We start from the raw sequence: 22573 nt of genomic DNA, 5'->3' as shown, positions 1-22573 counted from the left end.
AAATTGGAGGAACAGCAGCAAAGGAACAAGGGAGCAGAAACAAATTCAAATGCATTGAGGCCCTCTTGATGTGCAGAGAAAAAACTGAAGAGGCAAGAGACCCACAGCTCCAGCCACCAGCTGCCACTAGTGGCAGAGATTGGGCAATTTGACAGCAAAAGAATATACATTGTCCCTACTGCAGTAATAACTACAACTTAAATAACAGTAGTAGCTCAGATACATTCAGAACAATGGTAACAAAATCACTCTTAAAACAGGGACACAGTGCAACAAAAATATCTAATATCAAAAATATCTGAGCTATCTTGATTATCACTTCAAAAGTTTTTTTCTCTTACTTAATTGGCCTCTCAGAGTTGGTAAGACAACTCCCACCTGTTCATGCTCTCTGTATGTGTGTATATATATCTTCTCAATATATGTTCCACTCTATATGCATCCGAAGAAGTGGGCTGTAGCCCACAAAAGCTTATGCTCTAATAAATTTGTTAGTCTCTAAGGTGCCACAAGTACTCCTGTTCTTTTTGAAAAATATCTACATTTCTCATAGCATATCAAACTTGCTATGGTACACATCAAGAATGACTGACTATTTCACGCCCTCTAATTAACATAATATTGAGCTGGCAACCCCTGCCTTTGCTCTACCATCGATGCGAATCTCCATCACCCAACTGGGAAATTTTCAAACAAGCACTTTTGTGTTTTCTCCCACACTGCCTCAACTAGTGGAAGGAGATCCTGTTAACTTCCATACAGCCACCACATTGTCCACCTTCAAATTCCTCCTTAAAAAGGTGATTAGGCAGCTGATGTGCTATGACTGTTGCTTACCAAGTAGAACATAAGCATCTCATTGTTACCTTGCAATCCCCTCCCACCTACTGTTTGTTGTACCCAGGTGTTATATCCATCTATCTAACGGAATGTAAAGCTCTTCAGGACAGGGACCACTTTTGTGTCATGGGTTTGTACAGCACCTGCTTCAATGAGGCCTCACTCACAATTGGGACCTTTGGGTGCTACTGAAACAAATAATTTGCTCCTGCTCCTGGCACTGCCACAAATACAAATAAATAAATAGTACGGGTTTATCAAGCCACGTAGTTGCAGGCCTTTAGCACCAGTTTCATAAATGTTAGTAAAGCTTTTTTCCAATCTATTTGTTTTCATATGACCTATAAGACACTGATGTACAAGAACTAGAAGCAAACTCAAACAGCCTTCATTTTCAAAACCAGAATTTTAAAAATCCCAGAATATATATTATAAATTCACTGCAATTCTATGAAGTCTCAGTCCAGGTTGGAAGCAAGAAAAGAAATATTGTAGAAATTCTCATTTGGAACACTGGAACGTAAGAATGTAGGAACTGTCATACTAGATCAGACCATTGGCCCAATTAGGCCAGTATCCAGTATCCAATAGCAGCCAGCACCTGGCAGTTGAGAAGAAGATGCAATAAAACCTATAAGGGAGAATTGATGAATAATCTGCCCATAGAGAAAGTCTCTTAGCTTATTCAGTTAAACCATGAAGCATGAGGGCTTATATTCTCTTCTGAAAAAAAAAAAAAAAACTTGCTTCCTATTTAATATATATCTGAACTTTTCCATCATCCAGCTAATCCTTCTTTGAATCGGATTAGGCACTTTAAATTTAAAAATATACAAATATAGCACTAAGTCACCCAGGAGTTTCTGCTAAGAAATCCATGCTCTGCACAGGGGTGCATGCCAGCTGTATATGTTCACCATTATATCTGCATTTTGTTCCTTTCTGTACCAGAGAGAGGAACAGGTGGCATAACATTTGCCAAGTACTAGAAATTATATAGAAATTAAAAATTAAAAAAAATTCATAGTGGTTTGCTCATTCTCCAAACTATGAACATCAAGTGTCCACATCGTTTTTGCCAAGCATGGAATAAAGGCATATATAAAAAAAGTCATAAATAAACAATTAAGAATCCTCCTAATATCTTACAAAGACTTAAATTATTTATTTCACTCAGCCACCTTATATTTTATAAAGAATTTGATGGTAAGTGTGATGGGGTGTATAGACCCCAACATGGCAGCAGACACTAAAGCAGGGGTCGGCAACCTTTCAGAAGTGGTGTGCCGAGTCTTCATTTATTCACTCTAATTTAAGGTTTCGCGTGTCAGTAATACATTTTAACCTTTTTAGAAGGTCTCTTTCTATAAGTCTATAATATATAACTAAACTATTGTTGTATGTAAAGTAAATAAGGTTTTTAAAACATTTAAGAAGCTTCTTTTAAAATTAAATAAAAATGCGGAGCCCCCCAGACCGGTGGCCAGGACCCGGGCAGTGTGTGTGCCACTGAAAATCAGCTTGCGTGCGGCCTTTGGCACACATGCCATAGATTGCCTACCCCTGCACTAGAGAGTTAATAATGAGAGCGATCTCTATTCCAGCTGCAGCTAAATGGCTGGCTAGCAACAGCTGGAATAACAAGCTGCAACCCAGATGGAGCAGGGCAGCTACAGGAAAGGGCTCCACAGCATCAGACAGGGGAAAGCTGCCCAGAGAGACCAATTCCCTGGCAGAAGCATCAAGGGGAAGGTTACCATGCAGAAGATGCCTGCAAGAGATAGCAAGCAGCCCAGGGAGGCAGCTGGAGACGTAAGCAAACAGTCCTTGACTGCCCAAGTCAGAGATCCCAGGGTGGGACTCAGAGGAGAGGGCAGACTTGCATCCACCTACCACTCCCTGCTGAAGCTCCAGGGTGTTGGTCACAACATAAGACTACTGAACTTCATTTTTGTTCCTGCTTCAATTTCCTTTGTCCTTTCCCTGACAAGGGAGGGAAAGGGACATATTGGGCTGAGACTACCAACTGGAGGCCCATTACAGGACTCTTCGGCACTCACCTCTTACTATCCCACAAGAGGAGGGAGGGCTGGAGCCACAGAGAGACGCTGAGCACTACAGATGGAAACCAAGGCAAATGCCCAGCCACGAGGGGATGCATTGAAGGGAAGAAGCCAGATGACAGTATGACGTCATTACCCAAGGACAAAAAGTGGGACCTATGAAAGGTATGTGCATCTTTTAAAGGCTGCATTTTCCAGCTACTTCATAGGAATCTTTCTCTTTTGTATTCTATCACTATTTATGTAAACCAAAAAAAAAAATTAAAAAGATTTACAATAACTATTTTTCATTTGTAGGCAAAAGTCCAATACTGCTCTGAAAGAAGTCCACGGGAAGAACAGGGACAGGCCCAGTATCATTACAGCCTCTATTTCATGGATTACTATTATGTACAAGGCCACAGCACAGCAACCTATGACTTGATTGATTCCACTAACCAAGCCTCATCTTCTAAGCCTCAGATTTATTTGCTGTAATGCCAATTCTCTTCACAGGATTAATATATATGTATATTTCAAGTGAAATTCACCTGGTAAAATTCATACCAGAATAGAGGGCTTGCACAAAACAACAAAAGCCTCTTAGTGGAACTTAAACATATTACATAGAGGTTTTGAGTGACTCATTGGGCTTTCTGTGAGCTTTCTTCATTGCCATAAATTTCACCTTTGTAATAATCATGGTTTGCCACAGAAAGTTGCAATTCACATTAGTCACCAAATTCAGCAATCTGTAAAAATTCAATCTAGACAATATATTTGATAATGAGGCTCATATTCCCTTTCAGTTTTTCTTCCATTGCAAAAACATTCAACCCATCATTAGGGTGACCAGATAGCAAGTGTAAAAAATCGGCACTGTCCCTATAAAATCAGGACATCTGGTCACCCTACCCATCATGCAAACAGCCAAAAAGACCTATATACTGCAACTATTAAGAGACACTCCCTTTTACAGGACTAAAAAAGTCTAAGGGTTATTTGGGTCACATCATAATGTAAAAACAGTTAAACACAACATGTGTGTGTGAAGGTGAGAATGAGAAAGAGAGAGAGAGAGAGAGAGAGAGATCAGTTGTGCTGAAGTATATGTGAATGTGTTAGCGACCAATCAGAAAAAAACCCACCATCTAAAATTCTTAAGTAGAAATATAGGTATTCTCCATATACAGTACCTCTAAAGGAATTATTTAATGAAACTTTCTAGAACAAAGGCAACAAAATACGTACTGGAAAAGTCAATGGTATATAGCACATAATCTATTGAACATTTAGTAGATGTGGAAATGAAACTCTAGTACGTCTTCCAGATCATCTACGTCTACCATCTCTGACACCTGAAATTACCATTTGAGGTATGTAATAGTGTTATGGAACACGTTAACACTTGTTATTAAAAAGACAAAACAGAAATATGAATGTATCTACAAATATAGGATATTATGTTTTGCAGAAATATTCTGAAGTATAAAGCAGTGTATGGTGTACTCTAACATCTTTTTCAAAAGACAAGACAGTTGGAAAAGATATGACTTATTAATCATCCTAAGTCATTTTTCAATCTTTGTCCTTTATTACACCAAAAATGACATGTTCATTTTAAAATTCCCTTTTCATGCAATTCCTTATTTTAATTTAAGTAGCAATCATATTGAAAGAAAAACTGCTGTTCAAGGGATGGGAATTTGCTTAAATAATTACAGAAGTGGAACAGACTTTTCTGGTCATTCTGACATTATGTCATACAGCACTGCATTTTCAGAAAGCTTTCTGGATGGATGTGTTGTACACCCAAAAAATAAATCAAGAAGAGAAGTAGATAATTTATAGAATTGTCAGGAATCAGTTTTAACACTTACTTTTGCGAAGATCTGAAAAATGTCTATTGCAGGTAGCAGCTGAAAAGCATCCTGGATCTCCACTCGCAAATAAAGCTGCAATGTCTGTGCCAGGTGCCTGAGACCCTCTTTCATTTCTTCACTTAACTCTTCAATATCTTAGGGGGAAAAATACAGCAAAGCATGAATAAAACCTTCTGCCAACATCTTTAAGAAGTCCAATGGCAGCAGTTCAATCTAGACATTTCCAATCCCAAATTTAATTTTGACAGAAAGTAATTATACACCACTATTTTTGACAGCTACATATCATCACTAAGCAGAGTTTATCATGTTGCTACTTCCAAATCATAACCATTATGGTGAGTGAATGATCAAAAGCCTAAAGATAAAACAGATGTGCAAGCAGATACAATATGTTAAATTCTAAATTAGTCAATTAAGTTTGTTACAATTAAAATGTGTTTTCATATTATCCTACAATTTCATCCTCCTTACAACCGGATGCATTTTTATATCACTTTCTTCATATGAAGTGTCACAAATTGCTTTATGCTGACAAATGGAATAAGCAGGGTACAAGGACTATGGTACACACAGAAAGGGAAAATACCACATAAAGATTGAGTTAAAGAAAGCTGACATTTAAAACCAGTACTAATACAAGTAAATAGTATTCTGATATTAAATAATAAAATCACAATTCCAAATGAGGACAATGGGAGCTGCATGTGCACTGCATCTCTGTAAATCAGGCTAGGAGAATTGCCAAACTTCAAAGAGCAAATCAATGTCAGAGCTGGGAAAAGAACCCAAATCTTCTCTCAGTTCACTGGGCCACACTTCCTCCCTGTCTCCTCCTTCCTTTTAGTTTAGTTTAGTTTATGACAGAACGCAGCAATAATTTAACAGCCCAGTGCAGAGGGACACTACAGGTTAGGACAGATGTGAACAAGAATATTGCATCCAACTGAAACTTCAGGGAGAATTTACAGAGGTTGAAACAGAATGTAATTACTCAAATTGGAATTTATCCAGGACACCAGCAATTCTTGCAAAAAAGTCCCATGAGATATTTAATGGCAAATGATCAGGAACTTTGTTTTTCCCAACTCATCATGAGACCAAAGGCAAAAATCAAAGTGAAACATAATTTGTAAATACCTTAATTCTGTGTGCTTAGAAATGAGTTTAATTGTGTCAGACCCTAGTCTTGGAGAGACAATGCTATATAAGTTTTGTGACAACTTTACTATATTATGCACGGGGATTTAGTTATGCAGCTCTTACTGACACTAGCAGGAGGCAGACAGCAAAGTATTTGCACACAATGTTGTAAATATACTCCTTTCTGCACGTATTACAACTTTAAAAGAATAATATAGGATTTGAATCTTGATCAATTTAACCACAGTAGAGATATAGCCTGTAGAACCTTCACCGATTTTAGACCTTTAAGTATTAATGCATTAAGAGTAATGCAGAAGTAGCAAATGCAGCAAAGATCAAGGTGACATTCCAGACCATTAATCTCAGATTTAGCGTGTGCAACAGATTCTGGGTGATTATGAAATTGGCAGAGCAGATCTTGAAAAGAGGAGGTGGAGGAATATATTGCTCCTCCCAAAGGAGAATACATGTATACAGAGAAAGAGAAGCAAACGGGTGAAGTGACATTGGGGGTGCATAAACCACACACATAGTAAATCAAAGAAAATAATTCTCATTCCAAAGAGGCAGTACATAATAGTATTGAAAAGTAATGATCTGATGGATGGCAAATTAAGGTAGCGGTACTACCAGTCCATTATACAGATCCCTTGCAACTCCTAGTGGCAAACAAAAATGGCAGCAAATATTTTAACTTCTGTAAAAGTATTCACTTGCAGCTGTGCTGCTCAAACTCTAGATGTCTCTGTAATGTACTGAGGGTTCCTGAAAACGGAGTGATCTCTGGTAACAAAGATGGAAACCACCTTGTTTGTAGCTTGTTGCTCTGGCTAATGAGAATGCTTACAGGCAGCCCCACTTAAACAAAACAAAGCCTCCCTGGGGCTTCTATTTTATTTCTATGGGACATCTTCAACCAAAATAACCTGAACCAGCAAAGCCTATAGCCATATTCGACTCATGCAGTTTTGCAGTCTGAACTCCAAACAATACTGTTTGTAAAAATATTCTTAACTTCAAACAAACAGGCCAGCACTCTGATGCCTCCACAGCTCACCATCCCAATTCCTGGTCTGCAAACCCCTCTCTTTTCCTCTCAGGGATGCTTTCTAAGTGTTGGAGCCTAACTAGGCTCAGCTATAGCTGATTACATCCATTTGGGGAGATACTCCCAGTTTGGGTCTGAAACCTCTGTTAGAGTTTAATCCCTGAGGCCGCTGTCTAATCTAATGGGCAACAAAGAGGTAAGGTACAACTGGAAGGTGGGACCCTCAAAAAGGGGGCATCAAAAACTCAGTACACAATCAGATGTACCAATGATTAATTTGCCATCTCAAAATTTCTTTTATATTGGTGAAACTTTGAATTTGTAAGCTTTAAGACAGCAAGAGTAAACATTTACATAGAAGATAACTTGACAAGACTACATAAGTGTCAAAGCTCACCAGGTGTCATTCTAGAAAGTAACAGTATCAGCTAGTATCTATGGCTTTTGCGTAAGCTGCACTTCAGAGTTTAAGACCATACAGCAGAAATCATACTATTAACGCTCTGGGAGCGGACACAGATGATACAGTAAGTGTATGCATCTGTGAGATTTGCCTCCCATTGCTAGTTACTTAAAAAGAACCAAGCCTTTTAAAGCCATTGAGAGGCATCAAACACTCTGTGCAATGCCTGGATTTTCTTAAAAATTAGAATTTTATTGCAAGTTTTCTGGCAGAGGTTGACAGACTCTGTATCATATATTCACACTCAGCCTGATCCTTCAGCTACTTCAGCTCCTAATACCCCTGATTCCCACTGACTTTGATGAAGGCAAGGTAAGTTCAGGCCTCTCAGCATCTCTCAGGAGATATTGTTCTCCATACCTTACCAGACTCTGCCCCCAGTTAATATTCAAGAAATTAAGACCATAAAGTAAGACTGTACCATAGTAGGAGCGGATACCCAATGCTTCAAAGGAAACTCACTGCCCACTGTGCACCTGGCAAGCTGTATAATACTATATTACGAAGGGAAATTTCTTACTGATTCCAGCAATTTCCTGAAGCATGAGGATCAATAGTTTTTAACCTGTAATCTCACTAGAGTAATTGTAAATGCTGTTCTTATTCACCTAAGTGTCTAATCCCTTTTTATAATGGAGCTATCCCATCTCCTAGAATTGGAAGGGACCTTAAAAGGTCATTGAGTCCAGCCCCCTGCCTTCACTAGCAGGACCAAGTACTGATTTTGCCCCAGATCCCTAAGTGGCCCCCCTCAAGGATTGAACTCACAACCCTGGGTTTAGCAGGCCAATGCTCAAACCACTGAGCTATCCCTCCCCCTTGAATATTCCTAAACCACTTCATTTAAGAATATCCAGCAGTGCATTCTACTAGCTAATAAAAGGAATCCATTTTAATTCTGAGTTATCACTTTTAAATTGGTTGCCTTACTAATGTTCCTTTGTCCTTGTATTATGCAAAAAGGTGAATACAATGGCAGGCACTACAGCAGAAAAACAAAACTAGCATAATAAGTAGTTGCGTCTTCGAGTTTTTTAATATTTCATTGATGCTACATATATGAAGTTACTTAAAATCTAGACCATGGTTCCTTGCCAAATTAGAACAGTTTTAAAAAGGCAAGCAAAATGTTTACATTAATCTACACAATGTCCCTTTTACTATTAATTTTCTCTTGTGCTGCAATAAATTGAACTAAATGTACTTTTTGCCATTTAAGTCAGACCAATAGAGACTCTGAGCTATCAAAGACTTGAAAGAATCAGAATTATCTATTTTAGAAGCAGCCTAACTTTGAAAGACTAGAAGGCAGAACCATTCCATGAGTACCTGAAACTTATGGAAACACAATCTGATCTTTTTGTCCACATTGAATTTTCAGAAAAACAAACATTTATTAAGAGCCTCAAACAGTCTCATTTTTCTCTTATTAGAAGTTCCGTTGAATCTTTATGCACAAAGGCAATATTAAATTAACAACAAACTAAAATAGATAAAATGTGTTTATGACCAAAAAGTGTGTGGATTTGTTTTTTTAAACTAGATTCACTCAGAAATTTCTACCTATTCTAGCAGATATGATGTTATCTTAAAGAAACAAACCTAACAAATAAGGTGCATACTCTAAATCAGGCAAAAGTCCAACTGAAGTCAATGGTTGTGCAAAAAGCCCCACACTAGCAGTAGAAAACTGTAACCTAATTTTCCACAGAAATTTCAGCAGTTCAAAGAGGGTCTTTCATTCCCTTCTACACTGATTTTTTTCATTTACAATTTATTCTACAGAACAGAATTTCAGAAGGGCGAGCCAGAAGAAAACAAACCAATCATACTATGCATTTACAGCCATGTGGATGGTGATTACTTACTTGACTGAAGATCAGAAAAAGAGTAGAGTTTCTCAGAAGGACATGCTGCTGATTGTCCAAGCTGAAGGGAAAAAACAAAAATAATGAATGCATGATAATAAGCATTTATAGAGCACATTTTATCTCCAAAGTACTTTACAAACCTGAATTACTCATTACCATGAAGTAAGTAACAGTAACAGCAGTGACATAAATCTTTTGTTGTTCATGTCACATATTCTATAAACCACCATAAAAATACTAAATGATTTTTTTTGTTATGACACTTCCCACTAATATATTTTCTTGGCTTTGGCAGTTTATCTTTAGTAATTTACTTCCGCCCTGGTTCCCTTAATAGGGAACAATTTATAAGACTAGAAATCTTCTTTCACTTCATGTGACTGTAATTAATATAAAGGTAAGGCTATGTGTTTATATATATATTCTCTTTAAAAGCACTGCCAAACATACATCCATAACAGTGTACAAAAGAATATAACAAATAATATTTTAAGTCCTCAAACTATACCAAATACATATATTTTGGTCTGGGAATAAGGGCATTAGGACTAGGGCCAACAAAAAAGGCAACATTCTTTGCTGATTTGCAACCTCTTAGTCATAGGTAGTTGAAGTAAGCATAGCATTTAGTCCATGCAGATTAATATGAGAACCACCATTGTGGAAAGATTGTAAGCCCAGAACTTTCAATTGAGTTCAGAAAAATCTAACAGAGCCTAAGCTAACAAGTCTGCAGAGCACAGTATTGTACACCCCAAAAGAAAATATCCACCAGCCTTTAATTTTTATGCAAAATCTTGTATATTCACTTCTACTCAAAAGGGGCTTGGATCCTGCTCCCACGAAAGTCCATGCCAAAACACCGATCAACTTCAATGGTGCAGGATAAGCCCAAAGTGATCTTCTTCCCTCTCCATTTCTGAGGGAATGAATTTTGGGACTCAATTACATAGTCACTGCATAAGAGAAACTTCCATTGACTTCAACAGATGTTGTACTTCTGCAACAGTTTCATGAGCAGGCCCCTGGAGCTTAATTACGTCTATTTTCATATTTCCTGATGTTTCCAGTGTTGCTAGGAATTAATCAATGATTTTGTAATGCTAAATGCATGTTCCATTTTGTTCATCCACCCAGCCACCTCTGTTTTTTAGTCTTTAATTACATTAAAAATTTAGAGTGCAAGGCTGGTTCCGTGTAACTGTAGAATAGGATATGTTTAACAGAATGTCACTTACTAGTTTAAAAACAATCCTGCCAACAAGTCTCACTGAGTCAGGAGGAAAGTTAGGCTCAATACTCTTAAGACACTTGCATTCTCGCTTGTGCTCCTGCCAGGCTTCTTTCTGTTACATTAAAAAAAAAAAAAAAAGAGGATACACTTTATTTCAGACCAACAAATACATTAATGATATGGATTACAGAGGGAGCTGCGGGGGCATGGATCAGTGTTCATGTCGTGCTCCCCATCAGTACCTGGCCTGGCCCCAGGAAGCTAATGATCCAACCAGCAACAAAATTCTGTGATGAATCCTGGTCATGTGCCACCTGAGGCACGTTGTGCACACGCTAAGATGACGATAGAGGGAACTGGTAGCGACCAGTATACTTTGGCTACTCAACGCTTTAAAACCATTTCTTCATTGTTTGCAGCAGGCTTTGATATTCAGCGGGGCGTCGAGGGGTGAGGTTGGGGGAGGAGGGGAGCCCCCAGCATTGCTGTCAAGTTTTGCTCTGCTCCATGTGTGACATTTTATGCTACTCAAATAAATAATTTGTGTGTAACCATAAACTTACGCATACAGTGTACACACCCTAGCAAAAAGAGCGTATGAAGTTTAGTTAAACTGGCAGCTGTGGCAGGGGCAGATATTTGAGGGTACCCCAGGAGAAGGGCAGGGAGTCTGAATGGGAAGTAGGGGAGGGGTAGGGGGAATTTGGGTGGGTGGTTACTGGAACTGTTGATACTTGGAGTTATGGTATTGCCAGAGGGTAGGCAGATGCTGGGTTTACTGAGGGGCTGGTAATTCCTGGGAGGTAGATAGGGTGGTAGGAGCAAGTGGGTGTAAGTCTTGCTGAGGGGCAGGGAGCTCCTGGGAGAGCAGGTGCGCGTTGGGGGGCAGACAACTAACATTAAAAAATCCTAGGAAATTACACATAAAAACTACATTACAAGAAACGTTATTATGATTGCAAAGTCAAGCACTTGAAAGTTATGAAATGCCAGATTTAAAGTTGCCTGTGTAACTTTCATTCTGCCCCTTTGTGTGTATGCATTATGATCACATAGTATTTTTTCCACAGAACCCCTACCTCATTCTATGCACAGCATAGACACAGAAGGGGGCAGAATTAAAACTGCACAGGAACCTTCTATCCAACATTTCGTAACTTTTGAGTGCATGACATTGCACTGTAAATGACCTTCTTTTAACTTTGATTTTTTTTTTTTGTAAACTGTAATATGGTATAAATGCCATCATTGTTACTTGAGCTTTCAGCGACTGGGAAAAGTGAAGTTATTTAAAAAAAATTTTAATATGATAATAAATTGAGACTGATTTTCTTCTCATTTACCTAGGGTTTTTTCTCCTCAGTACAATTTCATTGACTCAATGGAGTTACTCCTGATTTACCACAATGTGAAAGAAGAATCAGGCCCAAGACATTCAATAGTGTTAATGACCTATAATGCACATCAGTATTCACCAGTTATGTTAGGGCATTAAATAACTCTGCTTCAATTTAACTACTAAATTCTTCTCTTCAGTTATTATCTGGCTGATGAAATCTTTGCAAGGTGTCATTAGGACTCAAGTTATAAATCTTTTTAAGATCACAATTTAAAAATTGAGGTTTCTCATTTGTTAATAGTCATTAGTAGGCAAGTAAATGGATTTTAAAAGCAGGGACGCTAACTGCTCATAGCTTTAAAGAATGTGAAAATTAAAAGCAGAAGGAATGATAAAATCAGAAAATCAAGAAACTGAATGATTCATATTTGACCCTTTATAGGAACAAAACCAATAAATTAGAAGCATTGGGATAGGAAGCAATCAAAAGAAACCAAAAGTAATGTTCTGTTTTAGATCTTGAGATTGCAAACATTTATATATGGAGTTACTTTACACAAGAGCAGTCCTATTGAAATCAATGTGGCTACTCGTGAGAGTAAAGTTGCTTGTGTGTAAGTGTGTATGCAAGACTGGGTCCTGAATGAACAACTTACAACTTTCACTGGACTTATTTTTATTTACTGAATGGACAGATTTAACAGGATAGAGGAACACAGGGCGAGGGCGGGGAGGAACGGACGAGACAGGGATGGAGGGAGGGTGTGCACATACACAGAACTGGGGCACTTCTTCCTTAAAATTACTGGGGAGCAGGAGCAGCAATGGGTCTTTAAGCAAGTCTCTCGTTATGCTGGAAGGTTGGGCAGTTTTTATATTCCTTCGGTTTGCTTTTGTTACTTTAGTCAATCCAGATTTTTGTTAATGTTTCATATAAAGTCTATGTGATAGAATTGGAGATTTTTAAGCCTGTATACATCTAATGTTGGCATTCAGAGCAAAGTCTGAAGCTACTGGGCTGCTTTACAGATGTCCGTGTAAAAATGAAAAGGAGAAAAGAAACAGTTAACAAAAAGATATGATAAAAGTTAAAACAAACATAGGGCTCCACAAGGAGATTTAGATTCTGACCGAAAGGCAGTAGGAGAAACGAAACAACCAACTGCGGAAAACAATTTCTGTCACGTATCAGCTATCAGACTGCATAATGTCTGACCCAGAAATAGCTCTTCTACAATCAGCAGTAAAATAGGAAATGATGGGCAGAAGAAGTAGGGATGCTATAATGCTTGAGCAGGGGCAGGTGTACACTGCCCTCTGGTGAGGTGATTTCATAGTTTTAAAATTCTAAAGCTGGAGGAATCCCCATCCATCAGATGATAGGAACAAAGACCCCGGCAGTGGGAATTTATCATAAAAGACTATAAAACTCTTACAAGAGACCATCATCCCAGACAGCTTCCAGCTGTAAGAGACATCCCAGAACACAAACACAATGGTCCTGATTCTCAGCTGGTGAAAGGTGACTCACCTCTGGCCTATTGAGTTCAGTACTACTCTACCACTATTAGACCTATATTAAGCAACCAATTTTAGTCAGTGCCTTAAGACAGGTTTCACTGTATCTTTTGTTTGCAGAATTCCCATTGCTTGGTTACATGAATGTCCCCAGAAGGAAGGATAGAGAGTGTATCAAGAACTGGAAGTGGTAGTTCATGGAAATCTGTGAACTCAGGGGTTGAAAATAAACATCTAATTTTGCATTCTTTGTGGGTAATCAGATGCTTATAAGCAATATAACACTATGAATAGCATCAGATGGATGATTTTTACTTTAAATAACAAGATGTCAATATCAGGTAGCAGTTATTTTACTTTGGAATATCTTTCTTATGCCTTCAAGTAACAAATTAGTTAATATTTTTTTCTTCCACATCGGAGCCTTGTTCTTATATTTCTTTATTTGTAACTCTACAAGTGAACAAAATGACCCCAACTAGACATTATACACAGTTAGTGTCACTAAGTATCTGACAAATACAAGTTAAATATCTACTGCTGAGTAGAATTACTTTTGTCCCAAAGAAACAAGGTCATGCTTGTAAGTGTCCAGACATCATTCTGTGTAATATAATTATATTGGCATTTTTATCCTGCTTCAGCTAAAATTGCTCCTTGAAGTCAGCCTTTATCTGTCAAAAAAATTCCCAACATAAATGCTGCATAGGATTTTAGATATGCTAACGGTAACATCAACATGATTAATAGCTTTCCCAACCAATAAAGCACTAATAAGATGAAATATGGAGTATCGCATAGCATCATATGTCACAGTCTCCTAAACTTAGAGATACATTTTCACACTAGAATGATGTTAAGATTGCATCTTTTCCTTATCATTGCAGTCAAACCAAAACTGATCACAGAGTGGATGCGTTTATTATTTATTTTACTGAGGGAATGCTGGAATGAGGACAGCCATTCAGACTTCAGAGATTGGCAAAAAAAAAAGTTGCAACTGCATTAAATCTCTGCCTCCCAATACGGTGGTTGTGTGTAGGAAAAGTCACCTTAACTCTACATTTCCTGGCTTTCAGTCAGAGCATTTACATTCTCACATCCAAATAGGGTACAAATAGCACAAGGCAAGATTATGTGGCCAACGTCTCCAATCTATCTTAACAGAGCCTTTTTCCCCTGGTAAATTGCCTTAGATTTTTCAGTAGTAACAACATGGGACTGAGGAGCAAAGAAAGCCAAGGGGAAATTGGAAGTATTTCAACAAAGGGTTCCTGCGATACAATAGCCTAAAATGAGCTGTTCTCAAGTTTCCCCCACAACAACAAACTCAGTTGGCCAATCAATTTTCAAGCCGATCTGATCGTTTTGTCAATTTTAGAGAGAGTGCATGAAACTCGTTTTTAAACTGAAACAGCTCTCACCTTATTTACTGCATTAGACAGAAGTCCAGAAACTGAGACATCCTCAACCACACTGTTAAGTGCTTACTAATGTGGGATTAATTTTCTACCCATCAAAAATTAATCAAATCATGCTGCAACTAAGCATAAAATGTAAACCCAAGCACATGAGTCACATTTCTACAGAGGTCTGTAATTATCAACATAAAATAAAGTCCTTCTCTGCTAATATAGGGGGATTTTTTTTTAAATGTGCGAACTGCAGTTGCTTCAGTTCCCAGTTGTTTATTTTGCTCAGCAATTAGTTCAATTAGAAGTGCACATATTAATGAAGCATATGAAATCCAGCAGAGGTAAAGTAAAGCCTGCTGCCTTCAGTTTGGCTGATGGAAGCATTGCTTAAACAACTGTACTACTCTCTGTTTTGTAGCCATTTTAAGTAGGATTATCACAGGGAACACTGTGCCCTTCAGAACAGCCACAAAAAGGCTAACAAGACATTCCTGCTTGGTCTAATTGTGCGTCTGTTTATCTAGACCACCCACCCCAAGTGGAATGAAGATCCATAACTGCCCAAGTGTCTTAATAAACTGGCATTTGTGGGGACAGTTTTCCACTCTAGGTTAGCTAAAGGTAATGTCTTCTTCCAGATTCCCATGATTGTCAAATAACGTTAAGTACAATATTAAATACTATACTTCCAAGCCAAAATAAACGGAGCAATTTAAATGCATGTTACTCAATATGGACATGATCCTTCCTCACTGAAGTCAATGTTTATTTTGCCATGGATTTTAATGGCAGTAGGGTCAAGTGAGATTCTTGACATACTAGCTTCAGAAGAAAAAGGCTCCAATCTTTTACATTCTACCAGTGATAGTTTTCATTTTTTCAGATATTTTCCCATTATCTGCCACAGTAAATATAACTGTAGCATTATTATTGATGCTAGAGTAAACACCTAATATATGTTGCACAAGCATTTGCTGCATAATGAATCAAAGTGACATACCTACCTATCTTTCCCCTCCATATATTCTAATCCCATCATAGAATTTTTTTATGAGTTGCAAAGGAAAGTGGTCAAGTTATAAAAATAGCTTATTCATAAAAACATATCAAATATCTGATCAAGAAAAGATGTTTTGAAGGTCACTGAGACCAGTTAAAAAATGAAGCTTTCAGACTTGTGAAATAATCTGCTAGGCAAATTTGAACAGAGTCCCTCAAAGACCTTCTTTCAGTAGGTTATATATAACAGTTCATACTTTTTTCTATTTTTTTTCTTCAGAAAATCAACAAAGTTAAAAAAACACAATTTAAGTGTGATGTTCAAGAGTTTATAATTTGACTCATTTGGTGGTCTTTATGCTCTTTGGCACCCCCTCACCAGCTAGCCTGCTTGTTGATTTCTTGCTATGCCCTTTGGCCAGGTCTCTGGTTGTCCTTTCCCCAATTTGGGTGTTAAAGAGTCCAATACTTCTAGAGGCCAGTGGCCCTAGATGAGGGACACACAGTCCTTGGGGCCTTCAGGTATGGCTCACTTGTTCAAGGCCTTAATAAACCCCCCTTGCTGAGCTTGGTGGGAACCAGGTCCACCGACTATCTTGGGTTCCAGGTCAGGGACACTGTACAAAATGGTTGGTAACAAGCTCTCACAAACTACTTACTTTTTTCCTGGCCTACTTCCTACAGTGCCTGTCTTGCAAGCTGTTCCTCAGGGTTACCCTGTGGTCCTGTCCCCAGTCGCCTGGGCAGCTTCTCATCAGAACCATTGCTGAAGTCTCCTGATCTCAGTGGCTCCTCAGCTTCTCTAGCAGCCACCCACCCTTCTGCTCTGCAATCCTTTAATCTCTGCAGTTTTTGTGAGCCCCCAATCAAGCCCAGCTGAGCAGGCAGTCTCCCTATTAACCCTTTAGCAGCTGAGACAGCACAGGGTTTGTACACCCCAGACAGACCCATAATGCCAAAATAGCATGGGCCTTTTCTCCACCACCTTGCATCTTGTGTAGTCTTTTACACTGTGCAAACACTACCTGATTTCTGATTTCAGGGAATTTTGTGCTGACTTTCAACTAGGGTGACCAGACGTCCCGATTTTATCGGGACTGTCCCGATATTTGCTTATTTGTCCCACATCCCGACCTACCTTCGGTCGGGACGCGAATTGTCCCGATATTTTGCCTCCGCTCACAGGCGGAGCGGAGCCCGGAGGGGGCTCGCGGCACCCCCGCCCCAACTCCACTCCCTCCTTCCCCCATTGGATCCCTCCCTAAATCCCTGCCCTGGCCCCACGCCCCCAGCCCCACCCCCTCACTGCCCCATTGGATCCCTCTCCAAATTCCCGCCCTGGTCCCGCCTCTTCCCCAAGCACGCCGCATTCCTCCTCCTCCCCCCTCCCTCCCAGGCTTGCACTGATCAGCTGTATGGTGGCGCAAGCGCTGGAGGGAAAGGGGAGGTGCAGACGGAGTGGAGGCATGCTAGTGCGGGGGGGGCGGGGCGAGGAGCTCCGGCGGCCTTTTTTTTCCTTTTTTTTTCCCTCCCCCCCACATCCCGATGTTTCACCTGTGTGATCTGGTCACCCTACTTTCAACACATAAGTGTAAATAACAATTCAAGGTGAAAGGCCATGGAGAATCAGGCCTTTGAAGTCTGTCACCTATCAAAAGAATGTAGGACCCTCAACACTGTAAACAGTTCTCAAAGATCTAGGACATACACCATTCCAATACATATTAGGCAATATTCTTGAAACCCACTTTTTTCTTGGCATTTATCTTGGAATTGGTATAACAAACAAACAAAAAAACACCCTAACCTGTAAAAACACAGGAGCAGTGTGGGGTATTGAAAACCATGTTAAAACTAATCTATCACTTTCAATTCTCTGTGGTTTTCCTTGTCCTGCTTACAGGCAGGCTGTTCTGTAGGGAAGTGGGCAATCAGAGTCAATTGTCCTGCAGACAGCCTGCCAAAAATAAGTTGGGGTAAGTTGCGCCTCTCTGTTTTAGGGAACAGCTGGCTTTCTCTCTCTGTTTTGGGGTTCTTGTATGTTATCCTTCTGTATTCTAACAAATAAAGTAGTGCTACTTTACAACCAGTAAGAGTATTTTATGTTTTTCTCTGCATGTATGCCAGAAAACACAACAAGCAGGTTTTTCTGACCAGGTAAATCCTAACCACCAATTTCAACTTCATTTTGTTTGTTAGTTTATTTTATTGACTATAAAAGGGGTGGGGAGGATAAAGCCAGGTAAGGAAGGAAGCCTTAGATCTATATCCATCATTTAAAAAAATAATAATAATTAAAAAAAACCACACACACACACACACACACACACACACACACACAAAACCCTGCATGAAAGAAAATGGCATTCAAATTCAAGAGTCTTAAAGTCAATGACAGCTGTGGGTATTCAAAAGTCAGGCCTCTTATTTAAATAACTAGCTTTGGGCATCCCGTTTTGAAAGTCTTAACCTAAGTAAATGAGAGGAAGAGGCAGGCTGTGAGAAAGTTATATATCAACATTGTCTGCATTAGTTATATTAGTTAGGTAAATTAATAAGCATTAAGCAAAAGCTGCAATGAGAGGGTGATTTATTTATTTTTGCTCATTGTTAGTGACTTGTTGACTTAATGGATTCCATAGATGTCCAGGGACCATTAATGGGTAATGGCAACACAACGTGGTGGAAACCCCACAGCTAAAGCGTTATTTTTTTTCTTTAGTAGCTTGTCATTATTTTTAAAAATGATTACCTGACAACGTGTATCACAGTATCTGGCAATTTTGCACTGAGAGCATCTAAGCAGCCGTTCATTCCTGTAAAAAAACATCCTGTGTGAGTTATGTAGGAAAAATAAAAATATTTCCAAATATCTGAAGCAAAAAGGAGCCACAAAAAGAACAAACTGCTTGACACACATGCATTTATTTATTTTTACATACAAAGTCAAGACAAGAACCCCAGGGCTAGAGATTCTAATTTCCTTACTCATACTGAACAGTACCTTACCCTCTGAATAGTTTATTTACTAGAGTCAATGAGGCTGCTTGTGTGTTAACAGTAAGATTATCGGAGTCTAGACTAAAGAGGAGTCTCCCTATTCCTGAGATAATAAAACAGGAACCATTTGTTTTTCTTGCTTTGCTACCATACTGTCAAGGAATTAGATTTTGTGGTTAATGCAATAGAATCTCAGACTATGGTGCAGCACAGCTGGATGTTGTCGTCTTTGGAGCCCAGCAACGTGATAATATGTTGCGAGGCAGAATTCAGGTCCCCATTACCTGTTCATTACCTGTCTTAAACAAGATTCTTGCTGTGAATCTGCAGTTGTGACACTGAGTTATTTGCAATGTGAAGTTGACCTGCTAGTGGAAATTTATGCCTTCAAAAAAAAAGATTGCCTGTGATTGGTAAACAATGTGACTAAAGCAAAAACTCCATCTGAAAAAGACTATTGGGGGCGCAAGGGGAAAGATAAGAAGTTTGAACCAGAGATACGTATGAACATTTTAATTATGATTCTACAAAGTGCCTCCTGGCTTGAGTGAGATTCCCTACTGCTGGCTTAATTTAAATCATATGACAAGCTGAGAACTTGACTTGAGGAGAAAATATAATTTACTAATAAAAGTTTTGTAAATTATTAGATGGTGAGGAAATATTTAGCATGAAATTATGCAGAAAATTAATCAAATTTACATGTCATAAATCAAATTCTGCTCTCTGCTGCACTGGCATTAGGATATGCATTGCAGTATCATTCTTGCCAATTTCTTAGCTGTCACAGCACCAGCAAAAAGCCCAGAGGTTTTAACTTTATATTTAAAAACAAAGTTAATCATATGCTTTCCCAGCTTATATTGACACTGAGAATATGGTGCTTGCTCTTATAAACAGAAGACTCAAGAGAGAAGAGACTAAATTAAGGACATACTAGCTAGTCAGACTGTATGATTGTCCTTCCTACATTGTGAAAATACTCCTACTAATAGACAGCTGGACACATTTCTTACACTAATAAACTACAGACTTGTGCATAAAGACACATAGCCAGTCTGACAGATGTTTAGGTTTGACAATCACTATACACAACATTAATTATTATATTAATACATTTTTGCATTCCTATAGTGCCTTCCATTTGAAGAGCTGAAAATGGATTACAAACATCAAGAGTACAGTATGTCTACACTGCAAGTTAAGGGTGATCATAGCATTGGTAGGCATACCGCACTAGCTTTAATCTACCTTGCACCGGTAACAATGGCAATGTAGAGGTGGTGGCATGGGCTTCAGCACAGGCTACCAATCAGAGTACTGCAGACTCCCTGTAGGGCTTGTACTCTGGATAGCTAGCCTGTGCTGCAGCCTGTACTGCCACACCTCCAGTGCTATTGTTATCCAGGTTAGCTATATTAAAGCTAGCATGAGTATACCTACTCGTGCTGCAATCCCCCTTTGCTTGCATTGTAGTCACACCCTAAATAACCTTTGCAAGACATGTGAGGCAGGTAACTGTCCCAATTTTACAGATGACAAAAGGAAGGCAGAGGGAAAGAGTAAAGTGATTTGCTCATATTTATACCTTAAGGCTCAGACCCTGTAAGAATCCTATTGTTTTTAAAGGGATTTTATGGTGGCATAAGTGTCTGCCATGTGGATCACTTTGCCAGCTCAGACCTTAAATCAATAGCACAGCTGTCAATAGAAACTAGACATGCGGGACCCTCTGAACTCAAAGAATTTTGTCATTGACCTCAATAGGGTCAGAATTTCACAGTAGGTCTTCTGATATCCAATCTGGTACTTCTGATTTCCAATCAGTTACTTAGACCCAGAGCCGGCTCCAGGCATCAGCTTAACAAGCAGGTACTTGGGGCGGCCAAGGGAGAGGGGCGGCACGTGCAGCAATTCGGGGGTGGCAGGTCCCTCACTCCCTCTAGGACCGAACGACCTGCCGCCGAACTGCCACCGCCGATCGCGGCTTTTTTTTTTTTTTTCCCCCCAATTGCCACCGCCGGTCGCAATTGCGGCTTTTTTTTTTTTTTTGCTTGGGGCGGCAGAAATGCTGGAGCCAGCCCTGCTCCATTCTTCTTTCCTTTATTTAAAATCAATATATACTCAGTTACCTCCAACTTTTAGTCCCTGTGCTCACTCTAAATTCACAGCAAATGCCTCAAAGAGTCATATGTCCACATAAAGTGAGATGGCACCAACTTGGTCACAAACCTTAACCAATAATAACTTCTGAGCAATGAATTTGGTCCATTGATTCCATTAATTTAATTTATGGCTAAGAATCTGTAGCAATCCAAAACAACATAATAAATACAGAATGCCAAATAAAATAGATCCCTCTTGAACACAGACTAAGTCCTTTGTTTCACATGTGGAATTCTCACTGGTGTAAATTCTGTGCAAAGTTATTGTATCAATGTGCACTAAAATGCACCAGTATCGGCATATTTAAACTCATCGCTGATTTAACTTTGCCTTTTTTAAGATTCTTATAAGTGATGGGGAGAAAATAGGTAATGTCAAACATACACTAAATATAAGAGAAATTAAAATATAGCCATGTACTTATGTGGAAATAAAGAAATACAAGTTAAGTTATGTAATATGCAGAAATATTTAGAGAGAATTCATGATGGTGAACTGTGGTATAAATGTGTGAATTTGGGTTTCCATTATTATTTAAATGGAGCGAAGCCAATGATTTCAATATACAGTGCATAAAAGTACATATGATGGTGTGAAGCAGCTTAAAAATTTTATCTACGTCAGGTCAAATAACTGCATTGGTCACAAGTTGTAATGCCACGAATGAATCAGATGGATCATTCCAAACGAGTGCCAATCTTTGTGCATTAACTTTCTTATTCTCCAACCCCTTTATAGTTGAACTCATGATACCTTACAGAATATGTTGTGTGGTGTGCTGAATACCATACAACTAGCAGAAAGAAAGTATTTTAGAAATGTCTGAGATTAAAATCTTGTTATTGCTACTGTCTTTCACCCTACCTACAAAAGTAAGGGCCTTGGTGTCATGAGTTCAACTAGAAAGGGCCTGGAGAGTAAAAAAACTAATAATTTTTAAAATCTTCTAAATAGTTCCTAAAAATCTTTCCCATGCAAAATAGTGTTTGATTTTAGAATCCAATGTCTGGGGACAATCCAAAGCTAGAATCAAGTGCTGGAAATCTCCTCTCTCCAATTGTATAAAGCTCTCATTTCTAGGGCCCAGAAATATAAGAACTCTAACAAAGCCATTGGTGAAGAACTGAATATTTCTCATTCTGGATTTGGACCTCAGATCAGTATAATGTAGGGGGGAAAGAATTAAACATTTTTGTGGTAGGTTTATTTAGTATGAAAAGAAAAGGACAAAATGATTGCTCTTTGGAGCTGCTCAGATATCTGAATGTCAGAAATAGTCCACGTGGCGACAATTAATGGACGCACACACACACGCCCAAAATTATATCCATCTGGACTAGTTCTGAGACATACATTTTGTAATACTGATCAACATGTTCTGCCAGGGATACAGGATAATCTTCAGGAAATCTACCCTTTCTTTCTAAAAATGGGGAAAAACCTCCATATTTATTTTAATTATGTACATTAATGAGACATTTTCTCCAGATCTTTCAAATCACAGGCAGCACACACTACAAAAAATTCTATTTCCTGGGTCATCAACATGTTATCGTGGAAGTCAGCCATACACAACAGATTCATCATGCTCAACACTATCTCTTGAAAA

General features: G+C 38.8%; 1 protein-coding gene across 1 annotated transcript in view; it reads right to left on the bottom strand.

Moving 5' to 3' along the window:
- SMYD3 (SET and MYND domain containing 3) overlaps positions 1 to 22573 on the bottom strand; it is a 634393-nt gene that overhangs the window by 513466 nt on the left and 98354 nt on the right. The window contains exons 2-5 of the mRNA XM_034764985.1: positions 18551 to 18614; positions 10532 to 10639; positions 9291 to 9351; positions 4763 to 4899 (exon numbers count right to left, since the gene is read on the bottom strand). Coding sequence (XP_034620876.1) covers positions 4763 to 4899; positions 9291 to 9351; positions 10532 to 10639; positions 18551 to 18614 — 370 coding nt within the window. The remainder of the gene's footprint in view (positions 1 to 4762; positions 4900 to 9290; positions 9352 to 10531; positions 10640 to 18550; positions 18615 to 22573) is intronic.

Source organism: Trachemys scripta, chromosome 3 (assembly GCF_013100865.1).
Source record: "Trachemys scripta elegans isolate TJP31775 chromosome 3, CAS_Tse_1.0, whole genome shotgun sequence".
In the NCBI taxonomy this organism is placed as follows: domain Eukaryota; kingdom Metazoa; phylum Chordata; order Testudines; family Emydidae; genus Trachemys; species Trachemys scripta.
The sequence above is the reverse complement of the archived record's forward strand: the minus strand, read 5'-3'. Positions and strand labels throughout refer to the sequence as shown.